We start from the raw sequence: 22,988 nt of genomic DNA, 5'->3' as shown, positions 1-22,988 counted from the left end.
CTTACTGTGTAAATAAAGTAGGAGTGATCTCCCTTAAATGTTGTCATACATTCTTATATAACCCTATAAGTGCAATCAGGATATAGAAATGTTTTATTTAATACTTTTTTATTTAAAATACTTTTTAAAATATAATAGAATCAAGTAGAAAAAAGAGTGCACAAATTGAACATAAACATTTTGTGCATAATTGAGCTGAAAAAAATATTACTTTATAAAGGAAACTTTAATTTTTTAAAAGGTAATAATTCATCAAACTAAGTCGCATTTTAAATGATTTCTGGTGACCAGAAATAGTAATACTTTACACTATTTCTAATTTGTCAAAAAAAGTAACCAGTGTTACCTTTATAAAGTACTTTTATACACTAAAGTACTATTATACACACACTGTTTGCGTACAATTGGTGCGCTGTATCTTTTTTTTCTTTGTTGGTTCAATTCTATTTTTAGAAAATAAGTGTTAAAAAAACTTAATAAAAAAGATTTCTAAAGCACTGGGAGTGCTGTCCCCCTTACTGTTATCTAAGAATATATGAGAAAGTTTAAGGTAGATCACTCCCATTTTTTTTTTGTGCAATGCTTACTTTTAGCAATCCATGGCCTATTTATATTTTTTAAAGTTTACTACCACTCAATTACAACCTTGAACTAGGTTTAATAAAAAGCTATTTGAAGCATGGAAAAGAGGCATTATAAATGCCCTTGTACCCGTTTTGCCAGTTTGATTATAGAATTGAATATAAACTTCAGCTTTTAAAGTTTAGCTACTGCAAATATCCGTAGGGCATTTATTCTACCTCCATAAAAAACTCATTTTCTTTTAGTTGGCTCACTTAAAAGTCTATGGATGATAGCTATTCAGATTTTTTTTCAATTTCCGAGTAAGCTAGTTGTATCATACCAGAGTTAGTGTTAGGTGTTGGCACTTTTATTTAGTTATAATATCAATGCACAATACGGAAATTGACTACTTTTAATAAATGGGATGACAAAAAGTAATACATAATCCCTCTCTAAAAACTTCATTTTAAAACTTAGATCTAGTTTAGATAAAATACTATTATACTTTTATTTAGGCTCTTAGTTTTTTTCATATAGAAGTTAGAAGTAGAAAATTGCACTAGTTACTAAAATAAGTTACAAAGTTTTTTTTCCTGATTTAAAAAAAGCTTCAAAGATATGTGAATCAATGCATTTGGTAACAGCTTCTGTTGCAAAACTACCAAAAGGAAAGCAGATTGATAATCCTATTGAGTAAGGGGCTCTACACCTGTTTGGGTCTTTTCCCCTCACTAGCAAGCCTTGACTCACAGGGGGCTAAAACTCTGGACTTACAAGTTAGCAACCATGAACTCCCCCACCCGACCATGTTGTCCCCAATACAAAGAACAATATAAGCAAATATTAATTTGTCATTCTGTATAGACAATAGTAACATAATATTCACATATACATATATAAAATATACGTAAATAAAACACAAGCTTAAAAAAACCAACTGTTGCAGTAATTGTCTAGGCTTTCATATAGTGTTAGGCTGGGCGTAACAGTCTTTTTTCCTGCATATACACAGATCAAGTTCTTAATTATTTCTGTGTTTGGTTTCTGTAAAGCTTTACACGCTGTGCTGCTTTTTTTCACCCTTGAAGTGTCTTGTGGTCACACACCAGTGGTTAGGCTGTCTGCTAAGTAATGTGTGACAAAAAAATGTGCAATATATCACTTGGCAGAGACTGTGTGATGGCTAATCTATTAATTGATTGCACCCTCTGAGGTTACATGTGTCTGTTCAATGACCTATATTTTAGTAGTTGTGTTGTGTATTATTGATTTTCTGAGTCCAAGTTTTGCATACTTTAGTTTTCATTTCTTAAATTTTGTTTCATTGTTGAAAACAAACATGGATTGTTAAAATATTTTGCAAACAGCAGTTTTTAGTAGTGAATAGAAGTTAAAAAAAAAGCTTTGAACTGAAATAGAAATGTAATAATTATATAAAAAAGTGGTTTCATATTTATATATCAAATAATGATAATGAGTTTCTTCTATAATTTTCTGATTTTTGCAGATTTATTCTTGGATACAAGAAAAGGCTGAAGAATGTCTGTGACAAATCCGGAGAGTGATATAACAATTGAAACAAATGATGATGGTAAGTGATGTTGTTTTCTTCTTCTTATATTTAAATATTTATGTATTCATTATGAACAAAATATTGAGTGTACTCTCTGGATGAGTTAACTGTAATCTTAATAAAACTGGTGGACTGTATACCAACACCTTTAGTATAAGAAGTTGTTATTTTTAATTCTAAAAGCAATGGTCACAAAGTTGTATTGAATAAATCTCTAAAACGACCAATGCTTTTACTATTGTAGTTATAGAGCATTTATTTTCTTATTTTTAGTGCTCTTTAAAGCTTGTTTTTTTTCTTTTAATATTTAGATACAGTAAAAGGTTTAAAAACAGCTAGCATCGTATTTAAGTGTATGTATATATATATATATATATATATATATATATATATATATATATATATATATATATATATATATATATATATATATATATATATATATATATATATATATATATAGTTCATTCCAAACCAATGGTTCTTAGGCCTATGTCACTAAAGATTGCTACTTGTTATCTCCCTTTTTTAATATAATAATCTTTAAATTTATTTCATATAGCTAATTACAAAGTTTGAAAGAATTTGTTCAATTGTAAAGGGGTAAAAATTTAGTCACAAGATCACAAACACGTGGCTAAAATAAGAGCTTGTAAAATAAGGGTTTAAATCACAACTTGTTAGGTATTTTTAAGGCCCATGACAAGTTCCTTATAGCATGCTCTCTTTTTAGATATGTAATTTATTATTAAAGATAGTTTGTTTCTAATCTTCTTTTCTTTACTCTGAAAATATAAAAAGAGGCTTATTCTTTAGTACACAAACTAACTACGCTGTGAAAAATTTCCACTACTTATGGATTTCCTTTTCAATATTGGCTATATCCTTAATTGACTCAGTGTGCAATGTAGCCTGATCGAATCAGTGTGAATTTAACAATACAACGTATCAAGATCTTGTGGGGAGATGTCTTAAGCTTGTTGCTTCAAATATTTCTTGTCTGTCTGAATAGATGGATGATTGGCTTCCTTTGTCTCAATTGGTCTAAAGGAAGAATTGTTTTCTAACAAAAGCACTTGATTTTTAAGTGGGTTAGTTGTGGTAGATTCATCTTCCTTCTTATTTTTTTAGAAACAGTTAGTGATGCAATCTTAATTAGAGTGTATTTTGTGTGTATATTAGCTCAGATCTTTTAAAAAAAATTAAATTGTTAAATATTTTATTGGCACATAGATCTGTCTTTTGAAATGAGACAGATTTGTTTATTCCATTGCTTGTTTATTAAAAGAAAGGGATGTTTTTTTTTTAATGAGACAAAAAGTGGTTTATAAAATAATTACATAGGATTCTTTCTTACAGGATGAGTTGACAAACCATGTAATATGTAAGTCTTGCTTGCTGTATTTGTGCATTAATGCATTTTGTTTTTCAGTCGTTGTACAGTGGCATCAAACGTTTAGAAAGATTTTATTACTAGACTTTGTTCCTTTAGTTGATATTTTCTAAATGTTTCTAAATGATAATTTAGGATTGCCATTTAAAAATGATTTTAAATGCTACATTTTTTTTCAAACCTTATACGTTTACATCAGAATCGTAACATTAGTAAAATAGATTGTTGATATTTGAAGTTTTTAGCCTGCTTATTACCCTTCTTTTATGAACCCAGATTTTTGTGAGCCCCTGATGTCATTTATGTTTTTTAAATAAATATCTTGATTGCTCTGCTTGTGTTGTCATGCTGTAGTACGTTGACTTCTGTCTTAACCCCACCCTTTTTATTTTTATCACCTATTGAATCACCACTTCAGTGTCACCTCAACCCATCCACTCTAAAACTTATTTTTATCATTTTGGTTTTAGTTAACTGTCAGCTGTTTGTTTACTAACTGTTAAAGAAAATTGGATTCGATGTGTTTTTAGAAAAGAATTATTTTCAGTTTTTGGTTATCAGCTTCGGTGTTTGATTCATGTGTTGTTTTTATTACTGTAATTAATTCTGGAGCAGTGGGCAAATTGTGATGATGAATTACTTTCAGGAAAAATAATAATTTAGAATATCTTTTTTTTACCTGAAACTCTGCAGTTTATTACATTTTCTTGAAATTCTATGGTCAGTCTTTGCTAAAACTAAAAGTTCTGAAAAATATTTAAACTTGTCAGTCTGAACAAACATAGGACTAATTACATACATCAGAGACTTTAGTTTTACTACTGTTTTGTTTAATCACATCACACAACTGTGAAATTTACCTGATAAGGTTAATTTTAACGAAGTGACTACTCGGAAAAAGATGTTTTGGCAGAAAATACGGAACTCAATAGTTCTGCGCATGGGCAGTAACCTCTATAGCTGTGCTAGGGTTAGGGTTGGGGTTCTGAGGTTTGTTTGTAAACACAGGCATGTGCAGTACCATTGAAAACAACGCCACCAATGAAGGCGGTAGTTTCCATTGTGCATGCATATCTTTTTCCAGGCAAGAATTGCCCTTATTTTAATGGATATGGCACAAGAATTTCCTTGGACTTCATTATGAATTGCCCTGTATTAGTTGTCTTTTTATGTTATACCCACTTTTCAATTAACATTTTCTCACATATTTAAAGAACAAATGTTTGATGGTAGTTGTATAATACTTTCTAAACAATCTTATTCTAAAAGTTGACTTTTAGAGAAAGAAAAGCTTTTTAAATGCAAAGTAATTTTTTTTCAGCATTCTTGTTGCAAGTTTTGCATTAATAAATTTAACTTACTTTTAAAAAAAAAACATGCATTTCTTATTAATCACTTATAACTTTTTGCATGTATGTATGTTTATTAATTTGCATTTAAGAAATGTTGATAATAACAATTATTACCATGACTTATTGAAAATTATTTACTTAACTGTTATGCTATAACTGCTGTGACAGCAATAAACAAAAAATGTAACAAAAGAATAAATGTTATTTACTATTAAATGTGTTCCAATATTTGTGTAGAAGCCTGTCCAGTTGATAACCCTCCCAGTGAAAGTGGTGCCTTAAAGCCATCCCATGAGGACTCTGTGTTTACTGGCTGTGATGACTCAGAGGTTCTCATAAACTCTAATAATGCAGACCCAGAAGAAGCCAAAAGTAAAGAAAGAAAGATGAGTAAAGACGAGAAATCTCCAAATTCTGTGAAGAAGAAAAATTCTTTCACCCGCTCCATAGGAAATGTATTCAATAAGGGAAAGAACAGGTTTTTTGAAGGAAACAAGAACAAGAATTTAGGTGACTACATAAGAAATATTTAAATCTGTTTTTTTTTAAAAAACTTTTATCTGGCACAAATACAACCAAATTTAAAATTAAAATGACAAAAGGAAGAATATATGTTATTTTATATTAGAGTAAAATAATGTTTATTAAAAATTTTGAAATTAATGTACGTTTTTTTTTAATCAGACAAACGATCCAAAGTAACAAGCAGTTCTAGCTTGAACTGTGATGAAAATGGGCCAGAAGATGACTGTGACGGAAATACTTCTAAATCTACATTAGATCAGAGCTCAGATCAAAGCGTCTCACAAGATGATTCTAGCACCAACAACCTGGAAAGTGATAAAGAACTGCCGGATGCCACGACTGATGACCTAATCTATGACACAGTTTGTGACCTGGTCAAGCACGAGGGCCAGGGTACGGCTCCTGTGTCGTGCTCGACCCCGGATCCCAGTGCCGTCCAGCTGAGGAAGTCGAAGAAATCCTCTCATCGGACAGATTCTTTAAGGTCATCAGTCTCCCTGCTCTCCCTGGGTAACAGAGGGTGTCAGGAAGGTACAGGAAGCCCCGTGAGTATTTCTTTGAGAATGTTTCAAATGATAGGAAACTAATTTATAAACCATACTATATATGTTGGGACTTTTCCAGCCAAATTAATTACCCATTTCATTAAAATTTGTTTTTTAGTATTGCTCAATTCATACGAATATTTTCTCAGTAATTTTGTATATAACATATTTAATAAAACTGTTTTCTTGTATATTCAACTAACAAAAAATTGTGAAAAAATTGTTTTCCAGTTATGTAAAGTACAAATGTAATCTTTATAACTGATCATTGCTTGTATAAAGATACTTTTTAATTTGAAGTTCTTTTTCTTCTATAAAGCCTAAAAATTGCATGTTTACTTACTAAAAAAAAGCAAAAACTGATCTAAATGGTTAATCCCAGGTGCCTGTAGACTTCATCAATCCATCACATTCTGGTGTCATCCCTAAAGGGGAGAACTCGGAGTATCACAAGAATTTCCTCAAGAGCACAGAATCACAGCTCAGTGATAATGATATACAAATACTCAAAGCTAGGGGCTTTGATGTGGACAAAACTCACTCTGGTATGTAATCTACTAACAATTTGAAAATTAGTGATTGTTGTTTAGTTAATTGTATATGCTAAAAGCTTTGATGTAGACAGTAGATTTTTTATGCATCAGTAAAATCTGGTACCAAAATTAATCATAGTAATGGACACCGCCACCAATTTTTATTGAAATGGCATTTATATTTTAAAGGTCAAACCTTCTTGTAATCTTATCTAATTTATGCGAGGCAGTAACACTCTAATTTTTTTTTATTTCTTCATTTAGCTTTTGAAAAAATGTTTTAGTTTTTTTTTTCTTTAAAATATGTGAATCAACATGTACATTGTTAATTGGGGTCTGCTGTGAAAGGTATTACACATGATAAAATTACAAAAAAAACTGGTTAAGTTTTGTGCCTTGAATGATCTTCTGTTTTATCGATAAATATTTGTACTAGTAAAATAAAATAAAAAAATGTGTTCTGTGTTTTAGATCCAAATATCCCACCTGAGGACCAGTTGGACGATTCAGAAGCATCTTGTGATGAAGCTGATTTAAGTTTTGACTGGGGTTCTGAGTTTGATGATGAGGACGAGTCTTCTGTCCAGGTCAGTTTTGTCTGCAAATATTAAACCCTTTTCATTATTCATCTCTCTGTCATAAAACATTGCTACAAAACATTTTGTTTTCCAATTTTGCCCTGATGATCAAGTCGTTAGTTTTTATCTATCAGGAGGGCGATTCAGCAGGGGCAGTTGAAGCGCCAGAAAAACCTTTGCCACCAAAACCAGGAAAATCTAAAACTTCCAGTGGCTTGGTAAATAAATATTTGTCTTCAAATCTTATATATTTGTGTAGGGTTATGTATATAAATAATATACACATGCCCACTATTTGTGTTTGAAAATTGAAAAAGAAAGCCATTAAAATGTTTTAATTACAATGTCTGCCAGCCATTCCTGTCCAGATCCAATAAAACTGCACAGCCTGACGTGTCCAGTGATGACGACCCTGGCTCCACAGCTTGTCTGCCTGTTATCATCAACCCAGATAAACACCCACCCCCAGCCCTGCCTGCAGAGCCTGAAGGCCTGACAGAAAATCAGGTATATTGTCATAGCAACTATTCTTTTGTGCTGTGATCAAGTTGTTTCAGCAGCTTGCTCTCTTTTTTTGCATGTTTATTTTGATACACAGAACATATCTGTTTTAAAATAAATTATGTTCATGAGATCTATTTTCTATTTTCCAGTATTTGTTTATTTATGTTTTTCCTTTTTGCTTTTGCACTTTACCTAGCTTCTGTCAAAGTGGAGAGCATTTTTTTTCTTCCTCTAGTTTTAAACGTAATTAGTCATAAACAGCAATTAGCACTGTCATTAATTAGTTGAGTTCAGTATTACTCTTTTATTATTATATTTTCTAACTGCTACAAAACAAAAGAAAATTTCTATGTGTGCATCTTGTATTTTTTTGTTTAAAATCTCTATCAGATCTTGTATAATGAAGGATATAATCTTGTATTTAAAATTTGTTGCTTTGCTCCATATTTGTGACCAGAAAAAACGTAGGATTATAATGGATCTTATAATCAAAAGTGAAGGGTCATACCTGGCAACATTAGAACGAGTTTTACAGGTAATACTTGTTTTAAACACCACCTTCTAGTTTTTGCCACAATATTTTAATAAAAACTGAAACTGTGTTAGGAATTTAAATTGTTTTATTAATATATTTTTTATGAATATATTAGTAAACAATACATTTTTATTAGGAGTATTGAATAAAATCTTCTAAATGAAAGGTTCAAAAAATAAATTGTTTTAACTTCGGGATATAAAAGAATATATTAAATTTTACAATAAATACTTTTTTTTTGCTTTAACTAGTTTCAATTAAAGAATTGTTTTACAATGATATTTATTGAAACAAATGTATTCAGGAATATGAGAAACCAGTGCTTGAATACATTCACAACTCCAAGTCCCGGTTAAAGCCAGTGTTTGGGGCTATGAAAGCTATCATCAACCACCACAAGATGTTTCAGATTGAACTCTCCGAGTCTGTTAAAAAGTGGGATGAGGAGGAGAAAATTGGAGACATCTTCACTGCTTCAGTGAGTGACATTTAATTAGAGATGTTTTTTTTTATGTCTGTTTTGTTTTACAAATGATAGTTTTTTTTTTACAAAGAGATATTATGGTATAAGCATTGGGTTATATTGAACACTGATGGTTGTCGTTTTAATGCTGGTTGTGTTTTAGTCTGCCTAATACAACAGATGATTGTTATCTTAGATCCATTAGGTATCACAACACCAGGATTAAGAAAAAAAAATTTATCTTTGAAAATTGTTTTCAGTTCTCCAAGACAATGCTGGTCAATGAGTACAGCACATATGTCAACAACTTTGCTGCAGCCATGGATGAAATCAGGACATTGAGAAGAAGCCGAGCTAATTTTGACGAATTTCTACAGGTATTCAATTACAAATATTACACATCTATACATATTTAATATTTTTGTGAAAAGTTTTAAAAATTCCAACACATTATTAATGAAAACCTAACCCTGATGTGGTTTTGATTAATCTTTGATGGCTCACGGTAACCCTTTGCTCCAGAAGGACAATAAATTTTCAGTAGTTAAAAAATTATTTCAATTTCTACCATTTTAATTTACTGTAGCATATATTGGTTTAATTTCTACAGAGCAGAGAAAAACAGGGTATCGACAGGTTGTCAATATTTGGCATGATGGTTAAGCCAGTCCAGAGGTTTCCGCAGTTCATTATGTTTTTACAAGTGAGTGATACAAATGCTCTCTCAAAAAATTAAAATCTGATGTCTAACTACATTTATATACATTAGAGATTTTTTGTTTATTTTTTTTTGCTTTTAAAAATACATTCTCAAGATATATTAAAGTCTCATCTAGTATTTCTATCCTTAACCTGAACTTATATGTGATATCGGCATTGAAAAAACCCACCATATTAAACATACTGTATACTCCTGCTGACATTTTTATAAGAATTGTATGTTTTCACTATTTTGTGTGCATAATTTGAAACTACAGTAAAAGCTTGTGCTAAATATCTCAACAGGATTTGATCAAATACACACCACAAAATCACCATGACAGACGAGCCCTACAGCTGGCTTTGACTGAACTAGAGAACGTGGCCTACAAGCTTAACGAGCGCAAGCGCCAGAGTGAGCAGCACTTCCAGGCTCAGCAGACCATCAAACTACTCATCAAGCAGAAAGTTCAACACATGCTCACCTCGTGGAACCTTAACCCTGACCCGAAGCGAAGATTTTTGCGCTCCGATATGGTTGATCAAATTGTGAGTTGATCTTTGAAATCACCTTTAGTAAGTTTAAAGGCAGTATTAAAAGTTCAAGTCCATTGGATTTTGCTTAAGAAAGCAAAGTTTAATACATCATTTTGACCACTAATTTTAGGGAACAATGTTGGAAATTAAATGTCATTAACATTTTTAAAAATTTCTTAATAATTACCCAAAAGTTCTGAAATTGAGGCCTAAATAGTTATGAAAATGATTCAAAATAAAAATATTAAATCCTCTAATTGAGTCATATGATTTTTTTTCCATAATGAGTATTTTTTGTAACAAATATCAGATTTTGAAAGTTGATAATATATTAAAAAAACACTACATTTATTTTTAGTATGGTGATGTTGCAAACATGAAATGCAAAACAAGACGAATTATCTTGATGAATGATATTCTGTTATGTGTGAAAGTAATTGAAAAGTAAGTAAAACACATTTTCTACTTTCTGTGGTTTATACAAGTGTTTTTTTATAAGTCTAGGGAAAAGTGAAAATAAGTAAAACAAAAAATGCACCACGCCACTTATAATGGCATTTCTATTTGACATTTAAATTTAAGAGAAACTTTTAAAATTGGAAATAATAATCACTAATTCAGAAAATTTGTTATTTTACATTGTAAATTAAATGTCCAAAACCTATTTTATACACTTAAAAAAAAAAAAATTAAATTTCACCAGCTCTTTGAAATCAAATGTGTATGATATGACCCAACAGTGTGGCCTTTTATACCACATGTGACTGTGTTTTATTTTAGAGAACAGGCGGGTTTTCTGATGGAAAGACTAGCTTTGCGGTGGATGGCCAATGTTCGTGACCTGGAACTGAAGGACACGGCTATCACACCTGACATGCTGAGTGTCATTAAAAGTGATGCTGACAAGATAGACATCATTTCTTCAAGAATGGGTACTGTACTCTAAATATTTATTATTTTATATCAATATTTTCATGCCTCTATAGACATCATTTGTTCAAGGATGGGTACTTTGCTTTCTTTATATATTTGTATCAGTATTTTTATGCCTCTATAAAATCATTTTTTTCAAGGATGGGTACTTTACTCTCAATATTAGTAACCTTAAACCAGTAATCGCATGCATTTTAAATAATTTTAGTTAGCATTAATATTATTACTATTATATTTAATGATGCATACAAAATAGACATAATTTTATTCAAATGTGACCACTTTACTGCCAATATCAATGGTTTTTTATTTTTTTTATTTGCAAGAATCAGTTCCATTATTTCATTAATAAATAAATTCTAATTATTGTGAATCTGATATTTCAGAGAGACCAGAAGAAGATCCGTTTCATCTTTTTGGAGATCTCCATGAGATGCTGCACGACTACACAGTGTTTGGCCAGATCAGTGGACTGTTGGCTTCGCTCAAACGTTCATATACTGGTCATGTTAGTTGGCATTTTCTCTAGAGTTTAGGAAATGGCTGTTTGTTTGTTAATACTGATGGAGCTTGTTTCATCACAATTTCTCACCTGTATTGAAAAAGCCTAGTATTTAATTGATTTCTTTAGCTTGATAAAATTTTAAAAAAAAATGCCTTTGTTAAAATTTGCTTTTTCAATTGAAATCCAGGGCCTCAATGATGATTTGATCAATGAAATTTTGTGTGATCTACAAAGGATGATTCAAATCAAAGATGAGCAACTCCGTCTTGTCAACAGCTGCTCCATAGTGCTTGAGGATACCTCAAAGTAAGGCTTTTTGTACAATATAAAACTATTTTTTGAAGCATGATGATTTACATAGTAAAATTAAATTCATGTGTTAGCGTGGTCATGGGATATGAAGGGATTGTGTGGTTAGTACATAATGGCCTGGTCACATTTTCATATACCAACATTAGATGTGTACTGGTTGGAGCAGGGTGGGCTTAGGAATGTCCTAAATTCAAACCAAAACTTAGCTTGTGACTTGCAAGTTGAAGTACTTCACACTATGTCAATATATGCTTATATGCTGTATGGATTCTTACTTAAATCTATTTGATCAGAACTCTTTCAAGATGATCTCCCTTAAGTATTTGGATTGTTATTACATTTGAGCTCATGACAGAAACAAACCTCTGTAAACTATCACCAAGAGACACTAAAACACTTTGTGAATCCCCAGTTTAAAAATATTACATCCACACTTTTTACACTGTTGAATATTAAATCACCCCATCTACCCCACCCCCAGGTCTGATAAACCCCAGTACATCATACAAACCCAAACTGCGGCAATCAAACAGGACTGGTGTATAGATTTTCTCATGGCCAAACTGGCCCTGGACAAGTCCAACAGCCCTGCCTGGGATGGCTCGGCCAACAGCGATGACAGCAACTACGACACAATTCCTGCACAGTTTATGAAACATCTACCCGTTGATATTCCTAGGAGCTACACAAAAGTAAGTTAGAATCTACATTTTTAGCTCAATTTCCATACTGACAATTGCAATTATTAATTCATTATTTCTAGATGGATGGATGGATGGATGTGTGTCCGCAGCTTTAAGCCGTATCTCCTCCTCAACGAAGCAATATCGAGGACTAGTTCCAAAAGCAAATCATCAGAGGATGATTGTGGGCCAAAAAAATTCCCGGAATTCCTTCCTGGATTTCCCGGAAAAGCCAAAAAACCTCAAAAAAATGCAGTTTTTGGCCCATATCTCGGCAACCAGACCACTTAGCGACTTGAAGCATTTACCAATCAATTCCTGCCATAATTTAGAACAATATTGCCAAGAAAGTTTTCAAAAATATCCTTTCGTTCGGTCACAAAAAATTAATTAAGGAAATTGCGCTTAAATTGTCACTAGACTTTTTATTAACTTGTTTTTAACAAGACTGCTTCACATTTATCACTTTTATTTCATATTCATAAACAAAATAAAAATATATATAGCTCTATGCTAGAGATTTTTCTTTTTTGTAATTTTTTAGAAATAGACACTGATCTGAATGAGATTACTATATAGACAATGATTTTTTTTTTCTGGCAACTGTAGGTGAAGTGTGCAGTGGCTGTGTTTTTGAATCAAGAGAACTCACCATTCAGTGTAGGCATCCAGCACATGTGGGTGTGCTCATCCTCGGAGAAGCTGGGCCAGATCTCTGTTATATCTGTACACAACTCTAAACCTGCACTTGTTGAGTCTTTTAAGTGAGTACTTGTGTCTGGTGTGTCCATCTGAGATGCTCACCCAGATCTCTGTTATATCTGTGCACCACTCTAAACCTGCACTTGTTGAGTCTTTTAAGTGAGTACTTGTGTCTGGTGTGTCCATCTGAGATGCTCACCCAGATCTCTGTTATATCTGTGCACCACTCTAAACCTGGGCTTGTTGAGTCTTTTAAGTGAGTACTTGTGTCTGGTGTGTCCATCTGAGATGCTCACCCAGATCTCTGTTATATCTGTGCACCACTCTAAACCTGGGCTTGTTGAGTCTTTTAAGTGAGTACTTGTGTCTGGTGTGTCCATCTGAGACACTCACCCAGATCTTTGTTATATCTGTGCACCACTCTAAACCTGGGCTTGTTGAGTCTTTTAAGTGAGTACTTGTGTCTGGTGTGTCCATCTGAGATGCTCACCCAGATATCTGTGCACAACTCTAAACCTGCACTTGTTGAGTCTTTTAAGTGAGTACTTGTGTCGGGTGTGTCCATCCTCTGAGATACCTGCGCTTGTTGAGTCTTTTAAGTGAGTACTTGTGTCATGTGTGTCCATCTGAGATGCTCACCCAGATCTCTGTTATATCTGTACACAACTCTAAACCTGGGCTTGTTGAGTCTTTTAAGTGAGTACTTGTGTCGGGTGTGTCCATCCTCTGAGATGCCTGCACTTGTTGAGTCTTTTAAGTGAGTACTTGTGTCGGGTGTGTCCATCCTCTGAGATGCCTGCACTTGTTGAGTCTTTTAAGTGAGTACTTGTGTCGGGTGTGTCCATCCTCTGAGATGCTCACCCAGATCTCTGTTATATCTGTACACAACTCTAAACCTGGGCTTGTTGAGTCTTTTAAGTGAGTACTTGTGTCGGGTGTGTCCATCCTCTGAGATGCCTGCACTTGTTGAGTCTTTTAAGTGAGTACTTGTGTCGGGTGTGTCCATCCTCTGAGATGCCTGCACTTGTTGAGTCTTTTAAGTGAGTACTTGTGTCATGTGTGTCCATCTGAGATGCTCACCCAGATCTCTGTTATATCTGTACACAACTCTAAACCTGGGCTTGTTGAGTCTTTTAAGTGAGTACTTGTGTCGGGTGTGTCCATCCTCTGAGATGCCTGCACTTGTTGAGTCTTTTAAGTGAGTACTTGTGTCGGGTGTGTCCATCCTCTGAGATGCCTGCACTTGTTGAGTCTTTTAAGTGAGTACTTGTGTCATGTGTGTCCATCTGAGATGCTCACCCAGATCTCTGTTATATCTGTGCACAACTCTAAACCTGTGCTTGTTGAGTCTTTTAAGTGAGTACTTGTGTCGGGTGTGTCCATCCTCTGAGATGCCTGCACTTGTTGAGTCTTTTAAGTGAGTACTTGTGTCGGGTGTGTCCATCCTCTGAGATGCCTGCACTTGTTGAGTCTTTTAAGTGAGTACTTGTGTCGGGTGTGTCCATCCTCTGAGATGCCTGCACTTGTTGAGTCTTTTAAGTGAGTACTTGTGTCGGGTGTGTCCATCCTCTGAGACGCTCACCCAGATCTGTACACAATCCTCTCTTTTTTTATTCGTTACCCTTCATTTTGATAATTTCACCCAATAGTGGCTAATAAATATTGTACCCTGTTATTTCCCCTTTTCAGAAACAATTTTCAATTTATATGGAAAAGCCTAGATTATTAAAATAAGTTAAATTAAACTAAATTTTTTAATAATTAATAATAAACTCTGGCAACTATTTTTAATAAAATATTAAAAAGACACTGTCAACAATTATGTCAATAAGAGCAACATAATCTGCTTAGGTGTTAAATGAGGATTCAACTACACTGACTCCTGTAAGGTACAATTTTATAAGTGGTGCGGTTTTAAAATTTTACTTTATAAATTATTTTTTTGTTGCACCTCTTTTACATTTTTGTCATGGCTTTTCTTTTACTTTAAGGGCCTGTAAGTGTGAAATTACTGCTGCAGAATTTATGGTTTAAAATTTTACTTGATATATTTTTTTTTGTTGCTTCTGTTTTACATTTTTGCCATGGTTTTTTATTTTACTTTAAGGGCCTGTAAGTGTGAAATTACTGCTGCAGAATTGGTGCCTGGCTATGGTACAATGACCAAACCAGATGCTCATATTTTTGTTGAAGACACAGTGTGGATAGCAACTGCGGATAACGAGTAAGAGCAATTCTAAGTCGTTACAATATCTTGTAAAATGTACAAGGGGCAATAACTCAACAAATGTTTTGTTAGATTCTCTATCAAAGCAGGTTCAAAGAGCCTATAACTAGATTTAACTCTAGAATTAAAATTAATTGCTTATCATGCACAGCTTTGTGCATGTCTGCATATAACGTAATGACCATCTCTGTCCATGGCCAGTTTTGTATATTTTTCTATTTGTCATTTTGTAAGATAATTGTTATACGCAATATGGGTGACTGTTTATCATGAGTATGCAGGATTAAGTAATGCTTAAAAATACTTGAGCGAACTCTATACAAGCTGTTTTATTTTTCAGAATAATTATATTTCCTTTGATCGGCACCGATGGAGTTCATAGGAACTCAATATCTGTTATCAAGTCCCCTTCCCTGATTATCTCCCTTAAGTTTGTCGATGAGAGATTATTTTGTGCATTAGACAATGGGTGTTTGGCAGTTTACTCTCGTACTTCAGGTAAGAACATCATTCTTCTCTACCTCACCACAGTGCCTTGTTACATCAGAATAAAATATCAGAATATATTTTAGTGTATGATTTTCTATACCAAAATTCAAAACATACTTACTTCCATAAAAAGATAATACTATTTCCTGTATGAAAGGAATGTAATTAAAACTAATTTAGTAATGATTTTATTTTGTTGCAACTGTTTTGAGAGAAAATAGCCATTGTAGAAGGTATGTCTGTTCTAAAAATTTAAGTATAATTTAGTAATATTTTACAATTTAAATACTGGCAACTGATGAAATTACATTTATGTAGGTTTTACATGTTTACTGTTTTTTTTTTAGCAACATGCTCTTGATCCTAAAGGGCTGTGAAAGAGTAACTTACTACTACCTATAAGACATACTTATTTTTCTTTGTATTGTTTTTGTTTTGTATGATGTATTGTATATTAGCCACAACAAATCCTTGATGATCTATTGACTTGTTTCAGCTGGTGCTTGGGACATCCACTCACCAAAAAACTTGACACTTGGTACTTGTCCTGTCAAGATTCACTTCATCCATGAGGAAGATATTTACCTGTCATGTGGCAATCAGCTGTTCTTGTTAGAGATAGACAGTCTTCAACAGAAGGTTGGTCCAACACTAACCCTCCATTATTGTATTTGATGTGAAGCTGTTCTTGTTAGAGATAGATAGTCTTCAACACAAGTTTGGTTCAACACTAACTCTCTGTGTGACGTGCATCCTTGACCATAGTCCAAAGGATTAAAACACTTTTAATATAGAAATAGGATTTTTACTTTTAACTCATACACACCTATATACAGTATGGTCGGGCAGTAGACCAATCAACTGCAGACCCAAAAGTCTTGAATTTGATCTCGGTCTGGACTCTATCTGCAGGATGTTCCTTAGTCCATCCAGCTCTAATGGGTACCTGACTCATGTTAGAGAAAGAGAACTTAAGATTTGACATTATTATTATTATTATTTATTTTAGAATATTGTTCATATGTTTAAAAATTCATTACAAATATATCTATTTTAAAATCATCCATGTTTGTCCATTCTCCAATATTATTAGATTTACTTAGTATGCTAAGACATTTAGCCAATCAAATTACTTTGTTTTAGAGTCAACATGCTGTGCTGGGGGATGAACAGAAACCAATTGAAATAGTGGTGAAATCTGGTGTCGGGATTTGGGTTTCATTCAAAGACAGTTCTGTCATCAAGCTGTTCCACATTGAGACCATGGAGAGCATTCAGGAGCTGAGTGTCGGCAACTTTGTCAACAGAATTCGCAATGGTAAAATTATGTTGTTTCAAATATTTCTGCTTTGATTAAACTTATAGATGACAAATATAATTGGTAGTTTAATGAACACTGAGAGGAGTTGCAAGGCAAGACTTTTCTAACCCCAACCTTGACCTTATCCTTAACCTTAGCCCCAACTCTGACCTTAACCTTTACCCCAACCTCACCCTGACCTTTACCCTACTAATGATACAAGCATTAAGAAAAGCCTCGGTATTATACTGTATTGTTCTATTGCTATTCTTAAGCCAAATACATTTTTAGTGGAGTTCTAACTTTGTAATAAAACAAAAAATAATTGAAGGAAAATTCTCTTATTTGTTCCATGACTTTCAATTTGACAAAATAAATTTCTCACTATTTCCACAACAAATCTGTACAGAAAAGCTCTGGTCCCTGAGTGGTGCTACAGACAATATGATCGTCACAAGCCTTGCCTTAAGTAAAGGACTGCTCTGGATAGGGACTAGCTCAGGAATTGTTTTAACAGTGCCACTACCTAGGCTGAGGTACGGCACCTTATCAGTATTAGAAGTTGGAAAAACTTGATTTTTAAATTTTTTTTTTTCAATTGTGATTTATATAAGTTTAAACATAGTACTCGTTCTGTTTCAGTGATGGTGTTCCTCTGTACCGTGGGCGGCCAAGCGTGTCACTCCATGCCCACAAGGGACCGGTCAAGTTTCTCATCCCCCTGCAGTGTTCTGCTAGCACCCTGGAGCTAACTCGGGCCAGCTCTCTCAAGTCAACCATTAAGTCAAGGCCGAGTCGTCGCAAGCTGGAGAGGTCACAGTCAGAGATGGGGGAGCTTGAGAAAGTCGTTGAGATGGACGAAGGACAGCAGGCGACAGATTTAAAATACAGAACTTTAGAATCAGGAACTAGTACTCTTAGACAGTATGGCACGTTACCTCCCTTGACGGACCAGCAGGCTGAAGAAATTCTCGCATGGGAGGAGTCGTCAGATTTATCAAAGTCTGAACCGGATACTAATGGTTTAGATGAAAACAAACACAGTTTTAAAAATCAAAACTCCAGGCGCAAAAAATCATCTGATGACTCGGCGCCAGTACTTAAAAGAAGCAGTCGAAGAATTACCGAAGCTGACAGGAAGAGCCGGACTTTATCTTTTCGTTCGGAGCTTGCCGAGCGGATAGTCCAGTCGGATAACCCCAGTGTGGATCTTGACTCTCACGAGCCCCGCGAGGTAGAGATGTTGTATGAGGTGTTACTGGAGGATCATATAGGGAGAAATGAAAACATGGACGAATCTAACACAACAGACAGTTCGACAGTAGGGGAAGACAACTTGGGGATAAACCTAGGCATTTCAGCTCAAAACTCAAGCGCTGACTCCTCAAACTCCTCCTTCCTCACAGCACCCTCACCCTCCCACAAAAGTAACGACCAGCTCTCCAGCTCACCTGTCTCTTCGTCCACCAATGCCAAAATTCTGAAAGGCGAGCACAACAGCAGTTCCCCCGGCTCCCCCAAGAAAACCAACTTCACCAAAAGCCTGGTTAGGGGCGGAGCACTGCGTCAGACCATCGCCAGGAAGGCTAGCAGCAATGCCATGATTATCCTAAGCGGTGGAGACGGCTACTGTGACCTGGATTATTCCAGAAGCCAGGCTAAGTGTGATGGTGCCTGCGTTATGCTGTGGATCTACAAATTTTAACGCTTGTTGCTTAGTGTTAGCCTTAGTCTTAGCCAACCGTTTATTAATATACCCTTCATCACATCATCATTGTATATATAATTTTTATCAGCCATATTCTTATGTGAACTTTTTTACTCTATGAAATCTGTGTTTGATTAATTAAGTTGAAACAATATTCAGTAACTTAAAATTGTCTTTTATACAGGTATGGATGAACTGTAATTTAAAAAAAAAGTAATTTAGAATTTACAAAATTATCATTACATCTGATGTAAAAAAAATTTAAATTCTATTTATAATTACAAATGTAGTCCCTATCATGCCTAAGACAGTTTGATCCCCAGGTCCCTTCCCTCAGAATAACCAGACCCCTATTTTATTGTGTAATGTCTGAAGAATGTATGACCAGGCTCATCTGTGTGTGCCACACCATCACCAATTCAGTTACAGCTTTTGAGGAGATTGTTATCATGTTGAGGTTTTTTTTTTAATTTATTAATTTCAGCTTTTCACTTGTTTGCACACAGATGGCCAGATAAAATATATTTTTTTATGTCTACAGTAAATTATTTTGTAGCTGTGAGGTTTGTTTACTCATCTTTTAGAAATTTCTAGTGGAGGTGTAAATGGTGTATTGTGGGATATCATGATTTATTATCTGCTTTATTTATAAGTCACCCGTATAAAAGCTTACATTTCTACTCTCTTCTGATACTGCTGACTTTAGTAAAACAAAATCTGACATTGAAGACCAAATAACAGACTAGTAGAGTTAGGATTTGATAACATACTCTTGTATTTTGTGTACTAGACACTTTTCTCAGGACCTTCATGTAAATTATGTATATAAATCTAAGAATGTGGATGAAAGTAAATGTAGGTCCCCCCCTCTTTGGTTAATTGCTACATAATGCACTCAGAGCAATACACTTTTTAAAGATTTTTAATTTAAAATAAATTTACATCACGAGCTGTTACAAATTTGTTACTTTTTTCTTTTGAAGTTCAATTTTATTAATAAACAAACCATGTTTAGAGTATTTCATAACAAAATGTTACGTTTTAAGATTTGAAACAATATTTTGAAAACAGGAATTTATGTTACTTTTGACGTTTACAGTCATGTGACTAAATCCAAGTTTATGCCATGTTGCATTGTTTTTTGACTGAATTCCCAGCAGTGGTTCAAACTGTTGAAGCCATTCTAATTTTCTCACAGTATTTATTCATTTCACTTGTCACTTACCTGCAATGTTGCAGTTGTTTTTCCATCTATTCTTAAAAAAATGTTGATTGTGTCAAACTAGTTTATTTTCAACAGTTCTGGTGTTATTTTTTGCTCTTGCTCAACATATCAACGCTTCTAAAGCTTCCATCTCTATGTGATACTCCGTGTACGTTTTTTTTTACAAGTTTTATTTCTTTACTACTGATGCCATTCACCCCTTTTCAGGTATCACCAACCATTGTTTTTTCACTATTTAAAATACTTTTGCCCAATATATTTTGTATTGGTTTTTATGATTGAGCTTTTTTTTTATACTTGTAAGCTAGTTGTGGTTTTTGTATTTATTTATTATTTAAATTTTTTTATAAAGCTATATCATCAGATTTCACTTGTAGTTTTTTATACTATTAAATGTAGATTAAGCAGGTGGCTTATTATTAATTATTGCGGAAAACGGCTCAGTAAAGGAATGCTAGCGCCTATCCATTTTTGTTGATGTATTCAAAATTATATTTTTCAACTATAAGCTTTATAATTTATTCGTTGTATAAGCTCTTTATTACATTTCTCTTTGAACTGATATTTAAAACATTCATTATTATACATGGTAAGAAATTTTAACTCTACGTACTGATATTGACAATCATCACTAAATATATCATGTTAAAAAAATTAATTTTACCATTTTTGTTTTTTGAAAATCAGCTGTGCCATAAGGCCATACATCATCATGAAGAAATATTTACTAAAATGTCATTGTTTTAAAAAAATTTAGCTTACTTTCTAAGTGCTCCAATCTAAACTTTTTGTAAAACCTTTCTAAATTTGCTTGGTAAAGGGAAGCTACTGGTACATTTTTAGTTTACCATGATTATGTTAAACTCAACCTCACATCAAGATAGAACTTTCTCTATAATTAAACAACAACATTGTTAATGCAATTTTCCAAATCAAAATAATTTTTCATATAAATTTAATAACCATAATAAGATTAAGTAAATTAAAAACATTTACTTTAAATTTTTCTTATATTCTTAAATTTTCTACTAAAAATATAACACAATATTTCATTGTAACAAATGAAAAAAGGTTACTTTTGTTTTGATTTATTTAGCCAGTCTTTGAATTATCTACTATAGATATAAACATGTTTTATATACATATTGTTAGAAAAAAAAACACAGGCATTCTGGGTATTTTTATGAATTTGTGTAAACATTTTACACATAAGACGACCAAATTGTGCTGCCTGCTTCAGTTTTAAAAAAAAGCAATTTCAGTGTGAAAGACATTCCATTCCATAAATATTTATAATGTTAGTTATCTGTGATCATGTTGAGCAATTATAGAAACAATCCATCAGCAATTATATAAATAATTTGATTTTATTAAACCAACCATTATAGTACTCAAGAGTGATAACTCTTTGTAAATAAAAATGTCTCCAATGTTTCAGTTCACATAATTTTAAAGCTTAATGTAGTAATTTATTTAAAAGGTTTAGGAAAAAAAAACAAATCTCAAATTTTTTTTTTTTTTTTAAATCTAAAATATCAAACACGTTAGCAATATTAAAATATCAACTTCTTGTAAGATTGGTTGTTGAGTGTTTACTAGAATCACTACTTTGACCCAGAAAAATCTTAACACAGTTGTTGATATTTGTAAAGGAAATTCTTTTATTTTTGTAAAATGCTTTGGCTGCAGAAGGGTTTTAGGAAGCTTTACAAACCACATCACATGTCAAGTTAGCATGGTTTGAAATGTATTGATCTACTGCTAGAATTCTTTATTTTCCTGTCTGATACATTTTACCATCAACTTGTGTGAAACTGTCTTGTTCTTTTGTACACATATTACCATTTTCATTTGCGTTTTTTTAAATGGCATTTCATTTTTCCTTTTGATTTGCTATGTAACTACCCTATTTTTATTGTTATTTGCTATGTAACTACCCTATTTTTATTGCTCATTAATAATAATAATGTTCTATGCCAATAATAATTTACCTAAAATTAATTGCACATGTTAATTTGTCAATTAATCTAACAGTTAATTGCTGTTTAATTTGAAGTTAAATATATATTAACTATGGCTGTTGTTTGTTTGAGTTTTTATACATCTATTATTGATTTTTTTTTTTTAATTTAAAAAAAAAATGATGTTATCATTCCAACATAATGCTAAGTATGATATTCTTCAGTCTCCAACTGATTGTGACGCTATTTTTACATTGATATAAAACTGCGTGGGGGTATCTTTGTTAATGTTATATCATGCAAGCTTTCCATTGAATTCCATTACATATTACTGCATAATTTTAAACACAGTTATACTCATTTAAATAGTTGAATTCAATAATTATTGTTCTAGTTGTTTTTTCTTGTTGAATGTTATTTATAGATCTAGTTACACCTAGTATTAGTGAGTAGGTGTGTTTTTTAGGTTGTTTTATGCTTATAAATGTAAATAAAAATTGTAACCAAAGCATGATGGGTAAACAGATTGTGTACTCTGAGGGAATACTCCTGACTGAGTAGAAAACCAAATTGTTTCCAAATGATTTTTTTAGGACCTGTACATTGGGTTTATGAAGTTGAAAAAATAAATACAAGTTCTTTTTATTGAAACATTATTATATTTTGTTTACTTTACAAATATCTTCCAGTTTGTATTTAATCAGAGGTCACAATAAAATTTTTGTTTTAAATTCAATCCTCTAAACATATTTGGAATTTCTTACATCTAAAGTTTTCGAATTTCTAACATCTAAAATTGTGTATACTGGAATGTGCAAATAAGACCAGCAATTCTTTCACTTTACATTCAGGCTTCTTTCCAACTTGGAATGAAAAAATAAATTAAAATTTTTTTTAACCCCCTTCCTGGGAAAATGTTTGAAAAATGTTCTGATTAAGATATTAATACTTTGCTTTTATATAGTATGGGGATTGTGTGGTCAAATGGTAGAGCATTGGACTGCTACTAAAAATTTGTATGGTTTGAAAGGGTACTTGAAAGGTTACATATATATATATATATATATATATATATATATATATATATATATATATATATATATATATATATATATATATATATATATATATATTTGTAACCT

The 22,988-nt window shown here is 32.7% G+C and overlaps 1 protein-coding gene across 1 annotated transcript; it reads left to right on the top strand.

The window, feature by feature from the left end:
- The first annotated feature begins 2,069 nt into the window (after positions 1–2,069).
- Positions 2,070–19,516, top strand: LOC131958222 (rho guanine nucleotide exchange factor 10-like protein). Its single transcript, XM_059323109.1, has 26 exons — positions 2,070–2,155; positions 5,120–5,392; positions 5,567–5,952; positions 6,335–6,497; positions 6,957–7,072; positions 7,198–7,281; positions 7,418–7,570; positions 8,025–8,102; positions 8,407–8,580; positions 8,826–8,942; positions 9,176–9,268; positions 9,571–9,813; positions 10,160–10,245; positions 10,582–10,733; positions 11,121–11,242; positions 11,427–11,545; positions 12,033–12,243; positions 12,844–12,998; positions 13,140–13,289; positions 14,197–14,292; positions 15,044–15,160; positions 15,504–15,661; positions 16,149–16,291; positions 16,796–16,970; positions 17,362–17,488; positions 17,595–19,516. The coding sequence occupies exons 1-26, from the start codon at positions 2,104–2,106 to the stop codon at positions 18,655–18,657; spliced, it is 4,806 nt and encodes a 1,601-aa protein (XP_059179092.1). The 5' UTR covers positions 2,070–2,103; the 3' UTR covers positions 18,658–19,516.
- Positions 19,517–22,988: the final 3,472 nt, after the last annotated feature.

Source organism: Physella acuta, unplaced genomic scaffold (assembly GCF_028476545.2).
Source record: "Physella acuta isolate Inbredline_101_S28 unplaced genomic scaffold, ASM2847654v3 ptg001303l, whole genome shotgun sequence".
Classification (NCBI taxonomy): Eukaryota; Metazoa; Mollusca; class Gastropoda; family Physidae; genus Physella; species Physella acuta.
The sequence above is the reverse complement of the archived record's forward strand: the minus strand, read 5'-3'. Positions and strand labels throughout refer to the sequence as shown.

Excerpts from the sequence above, each read along its gene's own strand:
- LOC131958222 (XM_059323109.1), top strand. The coding sequence starts at position 2,104 with ATGTCTGTGACAAATCCGGAGAGTGATATAACAATTGAAACAAATGAT. Across the intron at positions 7,073-7,197 it reads AGGACGAGTCTTCTGTCCAG|GAGGGCGATTCAGCAGGGGC; the intron begins GTCAGTTTTGTC and ends TTTATCTATCAG. Across the intron at positions 13,290-14,196 it reads GGGCTTGTTGAGTCTTTTAA|TGAGTACTTGTGTCATGTGT; the intron begins GTGAGTACTTGT and ends GAGTCTTTTAAG.